General features: G+C 38.0%; 1 protein-coding gene across 3 annotated transcripts in view; it reads left to right on the plus strand.

The window, feature by feature from the left end:
* Positions 1–324: 324 nt before the first annotated feature.
* Positions 325–24,061, plus strand: part of LOC149018807 (pumilio homolog 5-like) — a 47,936-nt gene continuing 24,199 nt past the window's right edge. For 2 of the 3 annotated variants that reach the window (XM_089152939.1, XM_089152941.1), the window contains exons 1-7: positions 721–1,819; positions 2,427–3,072; positions 3,467–4,947; positions 5,067–5,208; positions 5,473–5,580; positions 8,357–8,569; positions 8,661–8,771. In XM_089152939.1, the coding sequence (XP_089009065.1) occupies positions 1,698–1,819; positions 2,427–3,072; positions 3,467–4,947; positions 5,067–5,208; positions 5,473–5,580; positions 8,357–8,569; positions 8,661–8,771 (2,823 nt within the window). In that variant the 5' untranslated portion in view covers positions 721–1,697. The other variant, XM_089152940.1, reaches the window with a different exon arrangement.

The following is a 24,061-nucleotide window of genomic DNA, read 5'->3' on the forward strand; positions in this document are numbered from 1 at the left end:
AATATGGTAGTATGATAATATGATAATATGATAAGGAAATTGGGGATGTGGATATTACATACCAAAGGTTGAACCTATCATATCATATCATATCATACTATATATGAAATGATATGATTTGATATAGTATGATATGATTCGCAAAGGTTGAACCTACGATCTCTCCACTGAAAAGTAAAGTTCTCAACCATTCTGCTAACCCCAGCATTGGCAATCCAATAAACAATTATCAAAATCTGAATCCGATTGGTTATCGGATGGATACAGATATTTTTTCGGTTAAAAAAATTTCCGAATTTGAAAACCCTTTGAACAAATACAACGCGAATTCATGGGTTACATGGTCTGTGTGAGGGTGGTATTATCAGTTTGTCACCCGCTCTCATTCCTAAGGAAAAACCGATAAGTTCCCGAAATCTGATTCCAAAATGGCGTCTCTGCGTACTATCGTCATTTTCACTCTCTGGTTTTAATATTGTTGATTCTCTGCTCAAAACATGACGTGGTCGAGAATTGAGAGAGTTTCATAAGCGACATTTTGGTTTTCGAAGTGAAGACTGACGACGAGAGCTTTATTCTTTTGCACTTCAAATTCCAGATTTTTTTTGAGTTTCATATTCGCATGGAAACAAGACGAGGGTTTTTCTCTCTCTGAGATTCCTGGAGAAAAGCTTCATCATATTATTGACCATATTTACTGCAAAGAAGGTCGACTTAGGGTTTTATAATATAATTTTCTTTCTTTGAATTTCAGCAACCTCGTCGGATTTCTATCAAGCTGTATTCTGTGAATAAGGTTGTTTCAAATATTTTGGTGTTTTACGTGTACATGCTCCCATCTTTTCCGGCGCTGTGTGTGGCTTTGATTGATATTTGGTTCATCATTCTTGAAAAGGAGAGTCTGAGTTAATATATGACTCATTTATTTTTTTGTTCTAAGTATTGTGAGCTTTTCTTGATGATGGGTTTTTGGTCTAATCACTAGAAGAGTTCACTCTGCACGATTGATATTTTTGGAGGTTGTTGTGTCTGAAAGTGGAATGTAGCTCTAGTTTGGTTACTTTTTGAGGAAAAATATTTGCTTTTTGAGGTTTTGTTATGTGTGAGTTTGGAATGGATATGTGATATACTAGAAGCCAACCATATGAATATCATAATAAACTGGGTGTGTAAAGGATACTCTGCAATTCCTCCCATCTCCATGAAAGGAAACCTTGAAATACGTGACATTTTCACATAACATCTTTGATTGCTTCTCAATGCATTAATTGTTAATTGTCAACCCACTGATTGGTTGTCCTTCATGCAGTTAAAAACCCTGCGCAAGAGACAAGAAAAAGAATAGAAAAATAAGAACAAAGAAAAAAAATAAAAATAAAAGAACTTAAAAAAGAATAAAAAAATGTCAACAAAGAAAAGGAATGCATAAGTTCATTTTCACATTTTGCTTGAATTGTATGTTGAGAATGTTAGGCTACTGAAGTAGCAGCTTGTTTGACTTCTATTGTTGAAATCAATGAGGAAGGGAGGGTGGTAGAAGTGGTGGTTTGAATTTCTGGTTTTGGGTTACGTTAAGATATTATTTCGGTTGAGAATGTTAAATCTTTTTAAAGTTGTTCTTTTATCAGTTTGGTGCAGCTTGGTTTTTGCCTTCTTCTGCTATCAAATACGTTCTACTAGTTATCTATTGGGGCTTTATGAGTTTTTACGTGTCATTCATATTGTCCTTAGGAGCATTCAGTTCTGGCATAGTTGGCACAAGGAATGGGATTTCCCCCGCTTTTTGTATGCAGTATCCTGTCATTACCCTGCTGAATAGGTAACTTCGTAAGATGCTTGTACCTCTAGCAGATTTGCCCAGTATACTATTTCTAATATCAAATTATACCTTATGATTTACGATTCATCCCAAGGGACTGGATTTAGCTAAGTTCAGCTTTAGTGTGTGTACTAGATCTCCATATTTCATGATGATTGTTATTATTGTTTTTTTATTCATGATAGCAGAAGTATTACTGTATTACATTCTAAAGATGGATTTCTGTTGTTGTTATTAGTCATAAGTCATAACCTATAACTTGCCAATTATGAGTTCTGGGTTTGCAACTTTCCTGATTGTTAATTTTTCTTTTTTGAGTTCTCATCAATAATGTGTTGAATGATTTGTCATGTGTAGTCCTTGCATCTATATCATATCTTTTTGTTAATGTACTTGTCAATCTTTTCCTGATGCTGGATATATGCAGCTCTTATTGCCTTTAGTGGATTTCTTGTTATCCTTCGGTCTTTTTATTAATCTCTTCTGCTAAACTGGCAGTGGTTTTGTTCCACACGTTTATCAGGATAGTAATTAATTATTCTTTCTCGATTTCCAAAAGATGTATGAATCATTATTAACAGTAAAAGCATTTGCCATTACTTTATAGGATGGCGACTGAGAGTCCTATGAGATTGGTGGAAGCTGCTGGAGCTAGAAATTGGCCTTCTTCTAAAGAGGCTGCAAAATTTGCATCATCTTCATACAACATGGCAGCAGAAGAGTTGGGATTGCTGTTGAAGGGTCAGAAGTTTCATGGAAATGGGATGGATGTAACCCCTAATCGTAGTGGAAGTGCTCCTCCAAGCATGGAGGGATCTTTTGCCGCCATTAGGAACCTTATAGCACCAAACTGTGGTCTGGATGCTAGCCTGGCAGGTTTAAACAGTGCTCATGAAAATTTTGAATCTGAAGTGAAACTCCGTGCTGATCCAGCCTATCTGGCATACTACTGCTCCAATGTGAACTTGAATCCCAGACTTCCTCCACCTCTTGTTTCACAGGGAAACCGTTGTTTGGTACATCATGTTGGTGGTTTGGGTAATAATTGGAGGTTGACTTCATTTGATGATAGTGGCAATGGGTCCCTACAACTATCTCGAGGTACGCTTTCAACCCACAAGGAAGAGCCAGAGGATGATGGATCACCCTGGCAGGCATCTGGTGATTATACAGAAAGTAATAGCGGTCATCTCTCTGAAGAATGGTCAAGTTCTTTGATGGGACGACATAAAAGTCTGGTTGACCTTATACAGGTGTGGAACTTAAAATTAGAACTATATTCCTTATTTCTCCTACTCTGAAGCATTTTAATGTATCATCTGTACTGCTGGATGAGATTATATAATATTTCCTGCTTGCTTTATTTCACCGTTGGCTAATTTGATTGGTACTGTTCAAATGTAGCTTTGATGCTACAGAATATGGATCCCTTATGGCTGCATATGGTTTCACACTTGCTATCTGAATTTGGTTTGACTTTTACTTTTAAGTTGCAAGTGACTAAAAGGAACTTCCAATGGATCTAGGTTTTCTGTGTGTCATGAATTTACTAAATGCATGGAACTTCCGGTGGGTCTAGGTTTTCTGTGTGTCATGAACTTAACTAAATGCATGACCTAATGGATTGTTTATATATGCATCTTGCAGGAGGACTTCCCTCGCACTCCATCACCTGTATATAACCAATGTCGTCCCTCAGGCCATGTGGCCTCAGAGGAAAGAATTGATCATGATTCCATCGTCACCTCTGTACTTGATCCACCTAGTGCTTCTGCAAAATTAACTGAGTTGAATGCTAGTTCCACTGGCATTTCTGTGGGAACAATTTCTTTGGGTGTACATTCTGTAGAATCAATTTCAAATGGTGATTCTTCTGCTCCAGTTCACAGCTCATTATCCCCGGAAGGGCTGGGAAACCATCCTGACCAGAGAGGGGGTTCAAGTAGTCTAGATGCCAATTTGGAAGATGATGGTCTAATTAGCAGTGTGACTGCTCCGGATATTACCAGTATTGAATCTGGAATTAAAGCTCTTGATCTATCCGGCCTGCCAAATGCAGAAAACCGTAGGAATAAGCAAGAATGGCTGCATTGTCAACTGAACAATTCACAGCACCATCATTTGCGCCCACGAGGCACTACATCACAGGTTCAGGGGGGCCAATCTCACGTGAGTTCTCACAGAATGCACCGACAATACATTGGCAGCGACCAATTTTCACTTGGTCAGTCTAAAGGTTCAGCAGTTGAGGTACTGCCAGCTCGCCAGTCTTCTGGAATGACACCTCCTCTGTATGCTTCAGCAACAGCTACAGCCTATATGGCTTCAGGAAATCCATTTTACCCTAATTTGCAATCACCAGGCTTATTTGCTCCCCAATATGGTGTGGGTGGGTATGCTTTTAATACTTCTCTTCTGCCTCCATTTGTAGCTGGATACCCTCCTCATAGTGCAATTCCAATGGCTTTTGATGGTACTGCTGGTCCTAGCTTTAGTGCTCGACCCACTACTGTCTCAACAGGGGGAAGCATGGCACCTGTAGTTGATTTGCAACATCTGTTCAAGTTTTATGGACAGTTGGGGTTTACACTGCAGCCTTCTTTTCCAGATCCTCTTTATATGCAGTACATTCAGCATTCGTCAGATGATACATTTGCTTCTGGTCAATATAGTACAATGGCATCTAGAGTCTCTAGAAGTCAGATGGAAGGTGGTGATTCCCAGAAAGCTTATTCTCCAGCTGCTTATCCAGCCAATCAGAAGTCACAGTACCCAAGAAATGCAGGTTCAACTATCCCAAGTCCAGGAAAAGGGGGACCTAGTAGTCCAAATTTATATGGTAGCCCTCCTGGTATGGGCGTCTTGATGCAATTCCCAACCTCACCGCTTGCTAGTACAGTAATACCAGGATCCCCTATAGGAGGAACAAGTCTTCCAGGGAGGGTAAATGATATAAGATCTCCGCCAGGTTCTTTTGGAACTCCAGGGGTTTATTCTGGATGGCAAGGTCAAAGAGGCACTGAAAGGTTTGATGACCCAAAGACGTCTTCTTTCCTTGAAGAGCTGAAATCCAGTAAAGCTCGAAGATTTGAGCTATCTGATATTGCTGGGCGCATTGTTGAATTTAGGCAAACTTTTGTCCTCTATTGATTTCATTTAATTTTAATTTTCATGTGAATGGTTGTAGATATCTTGTCATTATTTCCCATCTTTCAGAAATAATTCTTTTTTGTATGTTTTACCTCAGTTCTGATCAACATGGGAGTCGCTTTATTCAGCAGAAGTTGGAAACTTGTAGTATTGATGAAAAGACATCAGTTTTCAAAGAAGTTCTTCCACATGCTTCAAAGTTGGTGACAGATGTGTTTGGGAATTATGTTATTCAAAAGGTAATATTCCCCCTCCTCTGCCCCTCTTTTAAAAAATGAAGAAAAGAAAAAAATCATATTTCTGTATTGGTATACATTCTTAATGCTTCTATGATATTAATGTCAAACAAAGTTCCTTGTCCCCTAGAGTTACAGGAAAGGAGTGGGGAGAATACATTTTTAGTTGACATATTTATTCTCTGCAGTTATCATCCCCATGGCAGCCCTTTCTCCTCTGTCTGTGATTGGCCTTTTGGTTGTTTAAATTCCTTCTATTTCTTTCAGTTTCTTGAGCATGGAAGCCCTGAACAGAGAAAGGAACTGGCAAATCAACTAACTGGCCATATGTTGCCTTTAAGTCTTCAAATGTATGGCTGTCGTGTAATCCAGAAGGTGAGCTAACTGTTTCATACTTAAGTTTTAATGCTATTTTGTATGATATAGTTTCTTTTGCACACAAATTTTTTCTTATTGGTTCAAATTTAAAGAGACAAATTCATAAAACATTTTTCTTTTTGAGTGACAATTAGGATATTTCTTATCTAGTATTTATTTACAGTTTCTGAAGCATCAAACATGAAAATGATTAGTTTGGGGCATGCTCATGTGGTGTTTGTGCATCTGAAACTTGCAACTCCAATCTCTTTCTAATGTGTCAGTTGAGAAACAATAATTTATACTTGCATGTCCTCATCTGTTTGACCTTCTTAGTGTCCTTTTCCTTTGTAATCTGATCTAATGAGAACTAGCTCTATGGCTTGCACAACTAAATTATTATGATTATTTAGTGCACAACCCACTATTCAAAGCTCTGCTCCAAAATTTTTCTGCAACAAGTTTCAAAAAATCTAAATAGAAAAAACGGTGATGAGAAATGGCTGATGCTTCCAAAATTTCGTTGTCAATTTAATATACTGGAGCATTTTAAGCATAAGAATACTTACTGAGACGTTGAGAGGAAACAAATGGGAAAATTCCTGCTAGATGGTTGGAGATAAGGGAAGAGGGGGGAAAAAGTGAACTCTTTTCAGATTTTCTGTTCCTATATTAGTAGCATTGGCATCTCTGTTTCTGAGTTCTTTCTCGCTAACTTTTTGTGCTGAGTTGCTGGCTTTTATGGATATTGCAATTGTTTGTTCCTGATGGTGTTTTAATTTAATTTAGTTTTTGTTTGTTGGTTGGTGTCTACTGATGCTTTCATATCCTCTTGAAGGACATGAATATCATGAATCATTTAGAGGTTGTATGGTAACGTTACTGTTTCTTGTTTCCTGTGTTTTTTTTTTGCATTTTTGGAACACAAACAGCCCAAAACAGTTATGTGTAATGTGATCTGCTTTTTATGTTTTTTTTCACATTTTTGAAATGATCTGGATCTTTGGCGCAATTCTGAGCCCACCTTAAGAAAACACCAAATTGGTGTTTCTTACCCAAAACTAAAGAACACTTCTCTTGAAGAGGCGGAAGGGCATTCTTGTCTTTTTGACATCAAAACATAACATCCTATTTTGAAACTCTAAAAAACTCAAAAAATCTTCCCTCTTTCATTTGTTCCTTTTTTTTTGTTGCAGAAGCATTTTTTTTTCTTCCTGATTTCAGCACCCAGAAACAGTGAAAAATTGAAAATGAATAGAAAATGGAAAAACTGTTTCTTACCTAAAAAACAGGGAAACAGAATAGAAACATTTCCATACAATCCCTTAGTTTTTGTGCATGTCATTTCTCTAGAATAAGGTTTCCCACTTGAAGCCACAGTTGTAATTAATTATGTATATGTTATCATTTTGCTTTTCCTGGGATTATCATAAGAATTTTGTTGGAGTAAAAAATATTCATCTTTGGCAAGGTAGCTTACCTTGATAAAGTGTGCTCACTGCTTTTCTAAAAAGATGGTGTCCATACTTTCTTTATCCTGCATAGGTAGCAAACAGGTTGGAAAATTTTCATTGGGGTTCCAGGTGGCATGGCATGGATGATCACTGAAGATATACTTTTTGGAGTAGGAAAAGTATTTATTGCGAGGGAGATGGAGGGCTGGATACGGTGCAGTTAAAGGATGAAGATCATGCATGTGGTGCTATCATGCAAGTGGTATGGAGAGTAGGAGAGTAGGAGAGGAGGAAGGGTCCTATGGGAACAGACATTGAAGCCAAGTTTGGGTTGTTCAGTTTTGGAGGGTTAGGGTAGACAAGACCTAGTGATGATTATGCGGAAGCGTATATACAATCTCCCTCTAAAATTAAGGGGAGGGTGAGAGTTCTGGTTGACACTGAGAGGTGGGGGTTGAAATATTTGCAGGATCATTGATGTCGGAATGGGCCTATATGTATTCCATATTTGGAGTCAGTAGCTGGGAATCAAGATGCAACTGTAGAAAATATGGAAAGGAGAGAAGCAGATACCTAATTTTAGGAGAAAGTTGAATGAGATAGATGTGGGAAGAGCAGTAGCCTATGAGGTTGTGGAGGTTGCCAAAACAAGGAGGATTTGCGGGGGAGGTAGGAGTGGCAAATTTTTGGTGGAAGAATCTTTTTTAAGATGATACACTATGGAGGAAAGCCACCTCTTAAAACTGTTTGGAATTGGTGATCCCTCCCAACATGTATTAGTTACTTCATGTGGGCAGCTGTTTTGGAAGATGTTGACATTTGGTGATCCAATTTGAAGACACTGTAGTCTTAGAAGTAAATTTTAATTCCGTGAGGAAGAAGAGGTGAAGTTAGATGATGTAACCCAGTTACCGAGGTTCTGGACCAGCCTTCAGGATCTTTCTTAAATAGAACCAGCTATCAATTAACAAATCCCTGGGAGTTTAGGGTTCTATTTACACTAAGATAGGATGGTTTTGGTGAAGAACATGGGGAAAAGGTTAGTAGCCCATGATGTACTAGCATTTTTAATGTTTGGAACTTGAGAAGGAAGAGATCTTTTCAGTGCATGATATCTTGTTCTTGATATTTGGTTGTCAACTGTTCAGAACTATCTTATGTTGATTTGATGGGTTAGCATTATCGTGGACAAGTGGCTATATGCATTTAGTAAAGGCCTCAAGCAATATCTATTGAATCCTAGTTTGTAAGGTCAAACCAGATGATATGGTTGTGATTTTTCTTTCAGTTTGAATTTTATTTTCTCCATTTTCTGATTCTTTGCTGCATATTTTGTGTAGGCACTTGAGGTTATTGAGTTGGATCAGAAAATAAAGCTTGTCCATGAACTTGATGGGCATGTAATGAGGTGTGTTCGTGATCAAAATGGAAATCATGTAATACAAAAATGCATTGAGTGTATTCCGACTGAAAAAATTGGATTCATCATTTCTGCTTTTCATGGCCAAGTTGCAACACTTTCTACACACCCCTATGGTTGTCGTGTTATCCAGGTGAGTTAGTTTACCAAGAATTATTCATAAGGTTTTGTTTTTCATCAAAATCTTTATGTACCTGCTTTGGATTTTTTTGGGTCTCGAGAAGAGAGTTCTGGAGCATTGTACGGATGACCTGCAATGTCAATGTATAGTGGATGAAATTTTGGAATCTGCTTGTTCTCTTGCACAGGACCAGTATGGCAATTATGTTACCCAGGTTGGTGGTTCTGTTTGCCTGACACCATCTGATTTCTTGCTTATAGCGTACATATGGTGACACCCTACATGTTTACTATAGAATTTCAAATTTCAATGTAAAAAGATGTTTAATGTATGTTGATGAATTGAATGATTGGTACCTTTTCTCTACCCCCCCAAAAAAGATACATTGCAACCATTTTTCTCATGTATAAATGAGTTATCAGCTTTGTTTTGTAGGTGGCAGCATTTATTGTTATATTTGTACTTCAGTGTTATGATGCAGCCAACCAACCTATAATATGTATTAGGAAATAAAAAATAAGGTTGCTGTTTCGTAGGCTGAGATTGACCTATGTTTCTGATAAAACCAGGTCAAGAAGGCTTGTTGATTTCGGCAGCCTATGATGGGAAAGAAAGTGAGAATGCAAAAAGAAGAGGAAGAGATAAGGGGCTATTCAGGAGCTGTGGACAGTATCCATTAATGATAACTTGGGGTAGAGAGAGATAGGGGAGAGGAAAGAGACAAGAGGATGCCTTCTTGGCCCTCATCTGTCCTACACAACATCTCTAGCATGGATTGCAAGAAGAGATTCTCCTTCTGTCCTTTAAAAAGTCTTTTCATTAGGAAAATTAATTCTGTTCTTGAAAATAAAGGTATCCATGGCCAGATTAGGCTTTGATACTGAGTTCATGTTGCCCTTCATTCTAAATCCTAGATTAGGAATCAATGATCAGGTCAGTTTCTCCACAGATATGAGCTATTTTGCTTATAAAACTAGGTTGCAAAGCTTGTTAATTTGTTAATTTTTTAATTTTTACCAGCCATGATGGGACAGTGATGCAGTTAAGAACGTCCAAAATGGTCAACTGTGCTTTTTAAGTACTTTTTTTGGCTCATGGGTGGGTTCTATAGACATTAAGGCTCTTAGTTTTGTTTATTGGTGTAATGAGCCTAATTTATAAGCCCATAAAGTGGGGTTAATGCTGGTGCACGGGATTAATAATTAATTTTAATCAAGGTTGTCAAGGTGAGCCTTGGCATGATGGTTGGTGGACTATAGTTGAAACCCCAAGATCAAGGCATCAAAACAGTCTCACAACAAAAATTGTTGGGGGTAAGTCTGCGTAGAAAAGCTACCCCCTTGACTCTGCTTGTGTTGAAGCCTTTGGCACCAGGTTTGCTTTTTTTTTCCTCCCTCTTTTTCTTTTTTTTTTTTTTTTGGTTGTCAAGGCAACAAGGTGACAAGGCAACCAAGGCGATGGAGGGATTCCAAGGCGCCCACAAGGCGACGATTAAGCAGTCAAGGCATTCTACTGTTAATTTTTAGGCGGTTAAGGCATTCTAGTGTTAATTTCTTGTAATGAAAGTATGATATTTGATCCAAATATCATGCTAAAAGTTACATAATTTATTTATAGCATTTAAGTATGAACCATCTTGCAAAAAGTATAAAAAGTTCATTAATATAATCATTATGTAACATCGAACACAATCCTTAACTTCAAACATAACCACATCAAAGTCAAAAATCAAACTTCAAATTCAAAATTTTTGGAAACTAGAATATGAAAACAAGTAAACAACCCTACTGGATAACTCCTCCACATATCAAAAGATCCAATTTCAAATATTCAAATGCATATCATATCATAAAAATTCAAAAAAAATAATTCGAATGATATCGGTGGCAATCCTTCTTTCTCTTGCTTTTGTCTTGGAGGGCTAGATGTTCTAATTGTATTGATTTCAAAGTCCTCTGGAACATCCATATCATCACACATTTCTTCAACATCCATCTCCAAATCCCCTTTACCCTTGGATGAATCTCCAGCACCAACATCAACTGCCCCACTCCTACTCTTGTTGCCTCTACGAACACATGAATATGTCACTATTATGGCTTCAGAAGTTGATGCTAAAGCCCTAGTTGGTCGGTTGCCTTGAAGAATTGTGGATGCCCCTGTTGCCCTATTAACATCGCTCCACCTAAGTTCATTGGGGTACACTAGGTTGTTGCCACCTTCATCAACCATCCACTCATTACTCCAATCCAATTCATCTAGTAGCACGAGTGGATCATAATTTCTATTCTCTTCACATGAAGCCTACCTATATCGCCATCTCTCACTCAACCATCGGTGACAACATATCGTAGCCACTAAAAGGCGATGACGATGGCGGAAACTCCCTGGAAGCCAACAGCGGTGTAGGAAGACCCCAATTGGTTGTGGAGTGCCCTCAATTGCCAAAGTTGGCGAAGCCAGACTTGTTTCACCGGCGGAGATCCAAGTTCACGTTCCAACGTCGTCTGTAGAAGCGCAACACTAGCTTGTGACACTTGTAGAAGTTTTTAGACTTCAAATTTCTTAGGTCAGTCGTCACTGAAGAAGATGGGCGTATTCGTGGCTTGTACTATAAGGAGCTCATCCTCTTTATAGCGCAGCTCTTGGATGCTTCAAAATATATCATGAGTTGTGATCTGAAGGTCTCTCATCATCATATTTCTGCATTCTTATCCTCATATGAAGTGTTTGAGTTGCTGCCTAACTTAGGTATGTTTTATATGGAGAAATGTGTTGACTTCCTTGAGGATGCAAGCTTTGCAAAATTAGATGATGATACTCTTTTTAAGCCCGATATACTATTGAAGACTGGATATTTTGGATTGCACCAATGTTGTCTCTCTTCTATATCGTTGGCACCTCTCTTTGGGGTTTCGGAAGCAAAGGCTGGCCACCAAATCCTTTTCATGTGAACGAAACATTGTGCACATTTGACGAAAACAAAGGCATCATTTTCAGTACTTTCGGGGAAAGGGTTTCCAATGGCCATTGGGAGATTAGTCCTGCCAATGTGCTTGAAGCCCTTGATTCACATATTGATCGAAAACTTAGTGAAGGTGTTGTGTTCTATATGGATTCTTATGATATTGGTTTTTAGCTGGACCCATTTCCCATAGCTACTCCTGGTGGGTTCTTTCCATTTGTTGAAGCTTACATTGTTTTTCTTTGTTTGGGTTGCCTGAAGTCATGTGGATGCCGAATTTGTTGGATTCCCTGGAGGTTTGTTTTGAAAAACATTTAGTTAGCATGGTTATGCGGCAAACATGTGAAGACCAAGTCTCTAATTTTCCTTCACCTCGAGGACAAAGTGAATTTTGAGGGGCCATTAGTGTTAGGGCCCTAGGATGATGCCTGTGAGGAGAGAGTGGGTGTTAGGGTTAGTTGAGGGGTAATACATAGGGGGAATTGAGAGGAGAGGGTATCGATTGTATATGTGGATTTTAGGCTGCATATAGCTAAGGGGCAACATTAAATGTTGTGGGGTTGATTGGCATCATTAAAACCAGATCTTGTTAATTTCTTAGTATCAATATTAATTCTGATACTGGATTAGAGTGTTCTTATCACTGTCCAACAACTGAAACAACATATTTGCATCTTATATGTGTTTAGATGCATCAATGGAACCCTAAAAGAAAAAAAAGTTCCCTTTGGAGAATTAACAAGGAAGTTGATTATGTGCCTGCCTCTTTGGTTTGTCCAACTATCAAACATGTGAGTACATCTATATTGCCTCCAATATTCTTTATGTTTTCTCTTCATTTCATGGACTTCCTCATTCGCTGTCTGCAACAGTGGCACACTTGGTTCATGATAAGAAGGGTGGATAACATGGCCCATACTGAGTAATGGATTCAACCATAACCTCAAAACCCATTGATTTAGCTGCATTGAATGGGAGTCTAGATTGATAAAACCAACATGCATTGTATTATCCACTTTCTTCTCTGCGAGATGTCGACTCGGATGCTCTGTTATAGTCTGATAGGAACCCTTTCTATGCCTATCAACAACTACTTGTTCACGGGTTCTTCTCATATGGGCATCCATGGGACCCTTTACTTCTTGTTGGACAACTTTTCTCTTCTTAGAAGCTGTCCTAGAACTTGGCACAAGTTTAATTGAATAGTGAGACCTACCAAGACCAGAACCAAATCCGATCTTTTCAACTCTAGCTTCATGTTGGTTTCCACTCGATGCCTCTTCTTGATTAGAATATTCATTTTCTTCCTCTTTATCCTCATCTAATATTGTAGATACCTTCTTCTGCTTGCCCACAATGGCTTCTAACATCTTCCTAGAAATCTCTGGAGTCACCTTAGGACACTTGGATACCTCACCAAACCCACCAGCCAAATGTTGTTTGTCTTTCTTTCCCGCTAGTGGTATCTCTGTTACAAAGGTTATAGCCGACCAAGTTTTTGTTTGTGAGGTCTGACTAGTAAACCATAGTTCCATCCAGGGTCCTTTAATTTCTTCCTCCTCTTGGGATCTTTCTTTAGATCATATGCTGCAGTATTTGTATTATCCCCTTCCCCAGTCCCTGTAGGTGTAGGTCCAGTAGTAATTTTTTCCATTAATGAGTCTGAATAGGAATACCACTCATACACTGGTACAACATGATTTATACATTATTACAACAGAATGTATACAATAATACAATAGAATTTATACACTAACACAATAGGATTTATATAATAATACAACATTGTGATCGCATAACCATGCCCTAGTTTGTATGTAACCGAATCAAGACAAGAAATTCACACACGAGAGAGAGAGGTTTGATGACGGAGTTCGGCATTAGATGCCTACGTCTCCGGGATTCAAGACTGAACCCAATCCACTAAATCATCCAAGACATTACAGGTATAAGGGAAGAAAGAAAGAAGATACAGAGAACGCCTGTTACAGGTAACCAATGAAGCCAATACTCCCACCGAGTATCCTTCTAACCTTGCTGATCAAAAGCCCCAACATAGAACCTCCAAGATCCTCCAAGAAGCCATTACCGTAGAAGGTTGAAGATGAACGCAGCCGTGAAATCAGATAATGGCTGCGTTCATCTTCAACCTTCTACGGTAATGGCTTCTTGGAGGATCTTGGAGGTTCTATGTTGGGGCTTTTGATCAGCAAGGTTAGAAGGATACTCGGTGGGAGTATTGGCTTCATTGGTTACCTGTAATAGGTGTTCTTTGTATCTTCTTTCTTTCTTCCCTTATACCTGTAATGTCTTGGATGATTTAGTGGATTGGGTTCAGTCTTGAATCTCGGAGACGTAGGCATCTAATGCCGAACTCCGTCATCAAACCTCTCTCTCGTGTGTGAATTTCTTGTCTTGATTCGGTTACATACAGACTAGGGCATGGTTATGCGATCACAGATTGGCATCAGAGCTTTGTGGTTTGTGCTTCTATGTTTCAAATTAGGTTTTGTATATTCTTTACATGCTAATTTGATTGTTAATCTCATACGGTTGTAGATTATTTCAATTGGATAATCTGATTTTTTTATTACATGCTTTCACTGCCTCCTTTATATGTTCATATGATTCGGTTTCCATGTTATGCCTTCTTATATGATCATATATGTTCTGTTATCATGCTATGATATGATTATATGCTTATATGAATTCAGTTCCTGTGCTATGACCTGATTATATGCACATATACTCTCGGCTCTCTTTGTATAATCTGATTTCAATTGATGGAATGATAATCTATGTATGAGTAGAATCATTCTGAGATGGTTAATGACTGATTAATCACAGTTAGATTTTGCTATTAATTTATACCAACTGCTGCCCTATGTTTTTGCTGTTAACATTTGACACAATACTTGGTCTGTATTGGTCTGATGTGTTAGCAATTTTGTGAATTAAGGCCTCTGGGATTGTATATAAATTTAGTCTATAAATTTGTGATTAATTAATACCTGATTATTATAATCCTTTTTTTAGAATTGTATATCAGTATTGTGAATCTTTTATTTTTGTATATACTGATTGGTGTATGAAACCAGCTCCAAAGTGGAGTTAAGCAAGAGATTTAGTCTACCAGGGGAGGGTACTCCTCCCAGTGTGGTTACCACAGGCTCTAGTAGAGCTGTAGGTCTAGGGGAGTAACCTAAGTACCTAAGTTTGGATACTCCTATGGGGGGTTCCAAGGTAGACATTGAGAAGTTTGATGGGACAGGTGACTTTGTGATATGCAAAAGAAATGTCAGAGCTTTAATGGCACAACAGAAACTCCTTAGATCAATAGATGACTCAGACACTTTCTTGGATATCATTAATTCTTTGTTAAGGACTGAAGTGATGGAGAATGCAATAGGTTGCATGATCTGGAATGTCACTGATAGTGTAATCAGGTGTTTAGATGATGAGGATAATACCCCGTCAAGGTGTGGAATAAGCTTGAACAAATTTACCAGAAAAAGAATCTAGGTAATAAGCTAAAAGAAAGATTGTATGGGTTTAAGATGAACCTTACAATCAGTCTTGATAAGAACCTAGATGTGTTTAAGAAGTTAATTCAAGACTTAGCCAGTACTGGGGAAAAGAGCAAATTTGAAGACCAAGATCTATCTATTGTCTTGTTAAATTCCCTTCATAATGATTATCTTGTTGTTAAGAATTCAATTAAGTATGCTTGTCAAAACATTGCCCTGGAGCAATTGATTGATGCTCTAAAGAATAGGGAGTCAGAGTTGTTGGCTTCTGGAAAGACTTCAGGGAGTGGGGAAAATTTGTTTGTTAAGGGCAAGGGCACTTACAAACATGGGAAGTCCAAAGGGAAGGGTAAAGTGTATGACAATCATGAAAATAATGACAAGAACAATTATGGGAATAATAAGTCTGATTCTAGCACCAGGAGATGTTATTTCTGTAATAAAGTGGGTCATATTAAGAAATATTGTTTTGCATACAAGAGGAAACTGCAAGAAGGTGAGACATCTAACAATAATATGCTTAATTCTGGTGATGGTCAAGCAAATGTGTTTGAGGTCCTTTGATGACCTAGGTGCTTTCCGTGGTAGCATAGACCTTGTTTGAAGACCTGGTTATTTGGGTTTCCATTGGGTGCACACTTTGATTTATCCTATTTTGTTCCTTTGTTAAAGGGAGGTGGTCTATTTATTCTTTAAGGTGATATGCTTGTGTAAGGAGTCAGTTTATTTAATAAATTTGAGACAACATGTTTTATGCCTGGTTTTCTATTAATATTGGTTAAGATATGCCTTATTGTGTGAGAATTCTTGACCAATTATGATAGTGTTGGCATGTTAATTATTTGTTGTTGTTTTGTACTCTCATGGATGCTTTTATTTGCATTGGTGTTGAGACTGTTTAGTACAGTTGGTTACACACATGAGAATCTTATTTCACTTGGTATAGCATTAGGTGTATCCCTGGTGTTTGGAGAGGTATAGTCTCCATGTTCAGCCTAGTTAGTGCTGGTTTTGGCACAGGTGTTGTCAAGTGTTTGGAGAGGTATAGTCTCCATGTTCAGCCTCGTTAATGCTGGTTTTGACACAGGTGTTGTCAAGTGTTTGGAGAGTTTGGTCTCCAGTTGGAGGGGTTTATTCTCCATGTTCAGCATTGGTGCTGGTCTTGACACAGGAGTTGTCAAGAGGGTGTGTCCTCACATGTTGTTGGGGTTCACATGAGATTCAGGGGATATGGTCTGTCAGATTGTATGGTTTTGAGTGGGAGTAGCTATTGTCAGATTTATGGAGTTGTCTGGTAAGATGACTTGCACCAGTTTCGTTGGTTAGGTTATGTCTTGTTTGCAATTAGACTTTATGTGTTCTTTGAGTCTGGTCTTGTAGGTCAAAATTGTTAAGTCTTATTGAGTTTACTTCTTTTATCTTTGGTTTGGTTTATACTCTAGGTGACCTGGATTTGTCTAGTTGTTGACTTGTGTCCGTACTTGTAGTGAGTGGGTGAAGAGGTCCTGGTTTGAGTTGTGTTAATAGACCAGTGATGGATTTAGGAGTGTTATTGCCTTTTGGGTTTGTCTAGATTATTTTCATCTTGTTGGTTAAATGTAAGACTATAAGAGTGTTTGCGATCCTGAGTTACTCTCTTCATTATTTTAATGGGTAATTGGATATTTGTTGTATTTCTTTACTTTAATGTAGAAGAAAGAATGATTTGCAACTTCTTTAGGCATTTTAACAACTGAATTTGAAAATATGACTTGTTAATGAATCCTGTTGTGGTTTCGAATACCCTTGGCATTGATATATAAGACTTGATGTTTGAGTTTTTTGCATTGTATTTGCATTTTAGGTTGACAGTTGCCTCTAGTTTCTCATTTCGTTTTCTGTGTCTTATATTTGCCTGTATGTGGTTTACATATTGATTGCATGATTGTATTCATTGGGGAAGGTTTTAAAATCAAAATTTGAAATGGATGTAGTTGGATCTGTTAGGAGTTTTCTAAGTTTTTGGATCTACTGGTTGAGGGGGAGAGATTTATGCTTACTTGTCATGTTTTATATTTCAATTGTTCAAATCTCTCTTCTCTAGTTGTTAAGGTCTCTTATATATCATGTGATATGTTTTAGACTTGACTTGGCTTATATTGTAAGCATTTGTGTAGATCATGGGCTGTTTTGGCATTGTCAATTATGTCAAGATCCATGTTGTTCATCTGCTGATGTTTGTGAGGTTCTGTTAATCTAGGTTGGTTTTGGGTATCACCATGGATTTCTTGAAGTTTATAGTTGTCTCTTGTTTAAAGTCTTACTTGTTTAAGTTATATATTTATTATGCTTTGGTTGGCATGAGTAAGTCTCTGTGGTGGGTTATTACCTTTTGTGGAGATTGTATACTTTGTTTTTCATTTCTATTGGGTGTGGTGATCTCCAGGTATGTCTTGTGTTTGTTTATGAGGTTTGCATATGTTGCAATTTTAGGGGAGATGCTGCCCAAATTTTTTTGACTCTTGTTCTGTTTGTCTCTTATGTGAGATATATGCCTGGTGTGTGCATGTGTACTCTTCATGGTTATATGATTGAGTTGTGAATCATGAATTATTGATTATGGGTTTCTCTACCTGGTGCAGTTTGTTGCATGGTGTATATCAGTGAGTCCTTTAGTGTTGCATGGTTAGTGCATGTCTAGGTAATTTGCATATTTGTTATTTGCTTTGTACTGTGGTCTCTTTATTCTTTGTGTGCAGGTACACTTGGATGATGATGGTTGTAATCCAGTTCACTATAGCCATTTTTTAGATGTCCAGATTAAGGGGGAGATTGTTAGGGGGTAATCTGGACCATTCCTGTTTAAGTGGAATTGTAATTGAACAGGTTGGTTCATGTTTGGTTCAGGATTATGTATATGGGTCTTTGGCTTGGTTTAAGTCATATGTGCAAAATTAATTTGGGGCTTTTCTGTTCTGCGATTTTCTGGGTTTCTCTGGAGCTTTCATGGCTACGTTCATCTTCAACCTTCTACGGTAATGGCTTCTTGGAGGATCTTGGAGGTTCAATGTTGGGGCTTTTGATCAGCAAGGTTAGAAGGATACTAGGTGGGAGTATTGGCTTCATTGGTTACCTGTAACAAGTGTTCTCTGTATCTTCTTTCTTTCTTCCCTTATACCTGTAATGTCTTGGATGATTTAGTGGATTGGGTTCAGTCTTGAATCCTGGAGATGTAGGCATCTAATGCCGAACTCCATCATCAAACCTCCCTCTCTCGTGTGTGAATTTCTTGTCTTGATTCGGTTACATACAGACTAGGGCATGGTTAATCTGTGATCGCATAACCATGCCCTAGTCTGTATGTACCGAATCGCGAATTCCCCGAGAGAGAGGTTTGATGGCGGTTTGGCATTAGATGCCTCGTCTCTAGGATTCAAAGCTGAACCCAATCCACTAAATCATCCAAGACATTGCGTATAAGGGAAGAAAGAAAGAAGATACGGAACACTTGTTCGGCCAATGAAGCCAATACTCCCACCTAGTATCCTTCTAACCTTGCTGATCAAAAGCCCCAACATTGAACCTCCAAGATCCTCCGAGCCATTACCGTAGAGGTTGAACATGACGCGCCATGAAGCTCCGAGAACCTAGAAAATCACGAACGAAAGCCCCAAATTGATTTTGCACATATGACTTAAACCAAGCCAAAGACCCATATACATACTCGAACCAAACATGAACCAACCGGTTCATTCATTCCACTTAAGCGAATGGTCCGTTACCCCCAACAATCTCCCCTTAATTTGTCATCTAAAATGACTATTGTGCCGGTTACAACCATCATCATCCAAGTGTCCCGCACACAAAGAACAAGAGACCACATACAAAGCAATAACAAATATGCAAAATACCTAGCATGCACTAACTATGCAACACTAAGGACTCATGCGTACACCATGCACAACTGCACTGGTGAGAAACCCTAATCAATAACTCATGATTCACACTCTCATATAACCATGAAGAGTACTATGCACACACCGCATATATCTCATACAGACAAACAACAAGAGTCATAAAAATTTGGGCGCATCTCCCTAAAACTGCAACATATGCAAACCTGATAAACAAACACAAGACATACCTGGACATCACCACACCATAGATAAAAGAAAAACAAAGTATACAATCTCCATAAAAGACTAGTATAAACTTCAAGAAATCCATGGTGATACCCAAACCAACCTAGATTCGAACCTCACAAACATCACGGTGAACAACATGGATCCCACATAATTGACAATACCAACCGCCCATGAATCTACACAAATGCTTACAATATTGCCAGTCAAGTCTAAAACATATGACATAATACATAAGAGAACTTAACCACCACTAGAGAAGAGAGATTTAAAAAATTCAAATATATAAAACATGACAAATAAGCATAAATCTCTCCCCCTCAACTAGTAGATCCTAAAACTTAGGAAATTCCTAACGATCCAAATACTTTCATTTTAAATTCTGATTTTAAAAACTTCCCAATGCCACCATATTCCCATCTATCCCGTGCTGCCTCTCCCTTGCATATATAAAACTCGCTCTCTTATATTCTCCGTTTCTCCCCTTCATTAACGTCATATTTTAAATTCTTTTATGCCTAAAGAGTTGCAAATCATTCTTTCTTCTACATTAAAGTAAGAAAGACACAAATATCCAATTACCCTTATATGGGGTAACTCTCCACCTCTTATAGTCTTACATTTAACCAACGATGAAAATAATCTAGACAAACCCAAAAGGCAATAACACTCCTAAATCCATCCCTCTATTAACACTACTCAAACCAGCCTCTTCACCCACTCACTACAAGTACACACAAGTCACAACTAGCAATCCTCCCTGTGCCAACCGGTGGTACTCATGACTTACACTCCCTCGCTAGACTCAAGAACACAAAGTCTACCCCAGCATACCTAACCAACAACTTCAGTCATCTTACCGACAACTCCATAAATCCATAGCTACTCCCACTCAAAACCATACAAGATGACACCATATCCCTTGAATCTCTGTACCCCAACAACATGTAGGACACACCTCTTGACAACTCTTGTGTAGCCGACCATCTGACATGGAGAACAAACCCCTCTACTGGACCAAACTCTCCAAACACTTGACAACACCTGTGTCAAACCAGCTTAACTAGGCTGAACATGGAGACTAAACCTCTCCAAACACTTGACAGCTTCCACCACTAACTGGCTCTGGACTAAACCTCTCCCACCTACACCTAATGCTTACCAGTGAAATAAGATTCTCTGTGTGTAACCAACTGTACTAAACAGTCTCACACCACCTATTACCACTCTAACATTTCAAAACTCTCCATGTATCCTCATAAGCATCCATGGGTACAAAGCAACACATATTAACATGCCAACACTATTATAATTGGTGAAGAATTCTCACCATAAAGATTCTTACCAATATTAATAAAACCAAGATAAAGTTGTTTCGTTTATTAAATAAACCCTTCACAAGTATCACCTTAAAGAATAAATAGACCACCTCCCTTTAACAAAGGAACAAAATAGGATAAATCAAAGTGTGCACCCAATGGAAACCCAAATAACCAGGTCTTCAAACAAGGTCTATGCTACCACGAAAAACACCTAGGTCATCAAAGGACCTCAAACACATTTGCTTGACCATCACCGGAATTAAGCATATTATTGTTAGATGTCTCACCTTCTTGCAGTTTCCTCTTGTATGCAAAACAATATTTCTTAATATGACCCACTTTATTACAAAAATAACATCTCCTGGTGCTAGAATTAGACTTATTATTCCCATAATTGTTCTTGTCATTATTTTCATGATTGTTATACACTTTACCCTTCCCTTTGGACTTCCCATGTTTGTAAGTGCCCTTGCCCTTAACAAACAAATTTTCCCCACTCCCTGAAGTCTTTCCAGAAGCCAACAACTTTGACTCCCTATTCTTTAGAGCATCAATCAATTGCTCCAGGGCAATGTTTTGACAAGCATACTTAATTGAATTCTTAACAACAAGATAATCATTATGAAGGGAATTTAACAGGATAATAGATAGATCTTGGTCTTCAAATTTGCTCTTTTACCAAGTACTGGCTAAGTCTTGAATCAATTTCTTAAACACATCTAGGTTCTTATCAAGACTGATTGTAGGGTCCGTTTTAAACCCATACAATTTTTCTTTTAGATAGATCTTATTACCTAGATTCTTTTTCTGGTAAATTTGTTCAAGCTTATTCCACACCTTGACGGGGTATTATCCTCATCATCTAAACACCTGATTACACTATCAGTGACATTCCAGATCATGCAACCTATTGCATACTCCATCACTTCAGTCCTTAACAAAGGATTAATGCTATCCAAGAAAGTGTCTGGGTCATCTATTGATCTAAGGAGTTTCTGTTGTGCCATTAAAGCTCTGACATTTTTTTTGCATATCCCAAAGTCACCTGTCCAATCAAACTTCTCAATGTCTACCTTGGAACCCCCCATAGGAGTATCCAAACTTAGGTACTTAGGTTTCTCCCTTAGACCTACAGCTCTACTAGAGCCTGTGGTAACCACACTGGGAGGAGTACCCTCCCTTGGTAGACTAAATCTCTTGCTTAACTCCACTTTGGAGCTGGTTTCATACACCAATCAGTATATACAAAAATAAAAGATTCACAATACTGATATACAATTCTGAAAAAAGGATTATAATAATCAGGTATTAATTAATCACAAATTTATAGACTAAATTTATATACAATCCCAGCAGCCTTAATTCACAAAATTGCTAACACATCAGACCAATACAGACCAAGTATTGTGTCAAATGTTAACAGCAAAAACATAGGGCAGCAGTTGGTATAAATTAATAGCAAACTCTAACTGTGATTAATCAATCATTAACCATTTCAGAATTATTCTACTCATACATAGATTATCATTCCATCAATTTTAAATCAGATTATACAAAGAGAGCCGAGAGTATATGTGCATATAATCAGGTCATAGCATAGGAACTGAATTCATATGAGCATATAATCATATCATAGTATGATAACAGAACATATATGATCATATAAGAAGGCATAACATGAGAACCGAATCAGATGAACATATACAGGAGGCAGCGAAAGCATGTAATAAAAAAATCAGATTATCCAATTGAAATAATCTACAACCGTATGAGATTAACAATCAAATTAGCATGTAAAGAATATACAAGACCTAATTTGAAACATAGAAGCTTAAACCACAAAGCTCTGGTACCAATCTGTGATCGCATAACCCTGCCCTAGTCTGTATGTAACCAAATCAAGACAAGAAATTCACACGAGAGAGAGAGAGGTTTGATGACGGAGTTCGGCATTAGATGCCTACGTCTCCGGGATTCAAGACTGAACCCAATCCACTAAATCATCCAAGACATTACAGGTATAAGGGAAGAAAGAAAGAAGATACAGAGAACACCAGTTACAGGTAACCAATGAAGCCATTATGGTATCAGAGCCCTCATTTCGGTCTTCAAATTGTGACGAAAGCTGTTGACGGCTCAACAAGGAAGAGAGAACGAGAGCTAGCTCGTCTGAAGAGAGGTAAGCAGCGGCCTGCTTGTTGTAGTCCTATAGTTCAACCAAGGCTGTGGAAGTTGACAAGGAAGTTGATTATGTGCCTGCCTCTTTGGTTTGTCCAACTATCAAACATGTGAGTACATCTATATTGCCTTCAATATTCTTTATGTTTTCTCTTCATTTCATGGACTTCCTCACTCGCTGTCTGCAACAGTGGCACACTTAGTTCATGATAAGAAGGGTGGATAACATGGCCCATACTGAGTAATGGATTCAACGATAATCTCAAAACTCATTGATTTAGCTGCATTGAATGGGAGTCTAGATTGATAAAACCAACATGCATTGTATTATCCACTTTCTTCTCTGCCAGATGTCGACTCAGATGCTCTGTTGTAGTTTGATAGGAACCCTTTCTATGCCTATCAACAACTACTTGTTCACGGGTTCTTCTCATATGGGCATCCATGGGACCCTTTACTTCTTGTTGGACAACTTTTCTCTTCTTAGAAGCTGTCCTAGAACTTGGCACAAGTTTAATTGAATAGTGAGACCTACCAAGACCAGAACCAAATCCGATCTTTTCAACTCTAGCTTCATGTTGGTTTCCACTCGATGCCTCTTCTTGATTAGAATATTCATTTTCTTCCTCTTTATCCTCATCTAATATTGTAGATCCCTTCTTCTGCTTGCCCACAATGGCTTCTAAAATCTCCCTAGAAATCTCTGGAGTCACCTTAGGACACTTGGATACCTCACCAAACCCACCCGCCAAATGTTGTTTGTCTTTCTTTCCCGCTAGTGGTATCTCTGTTGCAAAGGTTATAGCCGACCAAGTTTTTGTTTGTGAGGTCTGACTAGTAAACCATAGTTCCATCCAGGGTCCTTTAATTTCTTCCTCCTCTTGGGATCTTTCTTTAGATCATATGCTGCAGTATTTGTATTATCCCCTTCCCCAGTCCCTGTAGGTGTAGGTCCAGTAGTAATTTTTTCCATTAATGAGTCTGAATAGGAATACCACTCATACACTAGTACAACATGATTTATACATTATTACAACAGAATGTATACTATAATACAATAGAATTTATACACTAACACAATAGGATTTATACAATAATACAACATAATTTTTATGCTGATACAACATGATTTATTCAGTAATACAACAGAATTTATACATCAATACAACATGATTTATATAGTAATACAGCAGAATTTTGTCAAAGCATCTGAAAGGTCGTATATAAATTCTACTGGCATTCAAATATTTCATCATATATGTAATATGTTTGTTATTTTTAACAGAATAACAACAATTGAAGAAATAGTCATACATTGGGAGTTGCAAACTTTTTTTTTTTTTTTTTGGGGGGGGGGGAGGCGGAATTGTTGGTTGAGAAGAAAAGAGGCT

Source organism: Hakea prostrata, chromosome 4 (genome assembly GCF_041222555.1).
Source record: "Hakea prostrata isolate BN-2017 chromosome 4, UWA_Hpros_2, whole genome shotgun sequence".
Lineage (NCBI taxonomy): Eukaryota > Viridiplantae > Streptophyta > Magnoliopsida > Proteales > Proteaceae > Hakea > Hakea prostrata.